This window comes from Mus pahari, chromosome 2 (genome assembly GCF_900095145.1).
Source record: "Mus pahari chromosome 2, PAHARI_EIJ_v1.1, whole genome shotgun sequence".
Lineage (NCBI taxonomy): Eukaryota > Metazoa > Chordata > Mammalia > Rodentia > Muridae > Mus > Mus pahari.
The window spans coordinates 44517989-44519528 of record NC_034591.1 but is presented as its reverse complement, the minus strand read 5'-3'; the positions used below and the strand labels follow the sequence as shown (position 1 = coordinate 44519528).

Here is a 1540-nt window from a genome sequence, read left to right as displayed (position 1 = left end):
TCTGAAACAGACATGTACCCATGGCTTCTCTATGTAGCCCTGGCTGTCCTGGAACGCACTCTGTAGACCACACTGGCCTTGAACTCAGAGCTCTGTTTGCCTCTGCCTCCTAAGTGCTGGGATAAAAGATGTGTGCTACCATGCCTAGCAATACTAATGATTGTTAATGCCACATCACTACTACTCAACTCCACTTAACTCTAGAAAACAGTGGTTTCAAGGAGTTTTAGAAAATCTAATTAAGGGGCTGGAGAGATGGCTCAGAGGTTAAGAACACTGACACTGACTGTTCTTCCAAAGGTCCTGAGTTCAAATCCCAGCAACCATATGGTGGTTCACAACCATCTGTAATAAGATCTGATGCCCTCTTCTGGGGTGTCTGAAGATAGCTACAGTGTATTTATATATAATAAATAAATAAATCTTTAAAAAAAAGTTTTAAAAAAGAAAATCTAATTAAGTTTATTCAGGTACTTTGTGAAGAAACCAGAAGTGAATGATAAATATAAAAAGTACCTAAACTAATTATATACATATTACCCAAAAAGAAACAAGGAGTTACTGTCTGGTATAGGAAAATCAATGACACCTATTCTTCAAGAGATTCACAAATAATGTTTTATAACATTACATGTTTTATACATTATACATTTATACACTACACATGACACATTTTATAACAAAGTATGATTGAGATTTCAAGGAAGTGTTTTACTCACAGGACTTGCTGAACATGCAAAGATTGGGAACTGGCTGTATTCCACTAAGTTATAGTAAATGGCTTACTTATTTGGATTGTTGAGTACTAGAAGAAAATACACATGTATTTTTATTTGGTAGTACATTTGTGTACCCAAAGAATGTATTCAGAAAAGAATTCATATTAGACATGAAGTCAAAGAGAAAGCTAGCTAGCTTTAAAAAAAGCAAGACATTCTTTTGCAGAAAATTACATCTGAGAAGAAGATAAATTATGGTGTGAAGATTAATAAATGAAAAATTATTATTAGTGGCGGACCCGGTGCCTCTTTTGTGAAGTGGTAGCTGAGGAGACTCCAGCACTTGCCATGGCCGACGAGAAACCCAAGGAAGGAGTCAAGACTGCGAACGACGATCATATTAATTTGAAGGTGTTGGGACAGGATGGTTCTGTGGTGCAGTTTAAGATTAAGAGGCATACACCACTTAGTAAACTAATGCAAGCCTATTGTGAACGGCAGGGTTTGTCAATGAGGCAGATCGGATTCCGGTTTGATGGGCAACCAAGCAATGAAACAGACACACCTGCACAGTTGGAAATGGAGGATGAAGATTGATGGGTTCCAGAGGCAGACTGGAGGTGTCTACTAAAAAGGGAGCCTGCTACTTTACTCCAGAATTTTGTTATAGACCAAGAATACATTCTCAATTAGAATGCCACAATTTGCCTGCCACATCCTGACTACTACAGCATAGTTTTCGCTCTTCTTTCATTTCCCTGTCCCCATTTCTTTATTGTACATAAAGTAACTGGTGTGTGTGCACAAACATAGTGCTCTTT

General features: G+C 37.8%; 1 protein-coding gene across 2 annotated transcripts; it reads left to right on the top strand.

The window, feature by feature from the left end:
• The first annotated feature begins 1067 nt into the window (after positions 1-1067).
• LOC110316665 (small ubiquitin-related modifier 2-like) lies at positions 1068-1316 on the top strand. Of its 2 annotated transcripts, XM_021191097.1 has the most exons (2): positions 1068-1221; positions 1279-1316. In XM_021191097.1, exons 1-2 carry the CDS (start codon positions 1068-1070, stop codon positions 1314-1316), a joined length of 192 nt encoding a protein of 63 aa, XP_021046756.1. The 2 variants fall into 2 exon arrangements, with proteins under 2 accessions (XP_021046756.1, XP_021046754.1); XM_021191095.1 differs by having other exon boundaries at positions 1068-1316.
• The last annotated feature ends 224 nt before the right edge of the window (positions 1317-1540 follow it).

Coding starts and splice junctions, on each gene's coding strand:
- LOC110316665 (XM_021191095.1), top strand. CDS start 1,068: ATGGCCGACGAGAAACCCAAGGAAGGAGTCAAGACTGCGAACGACGAT.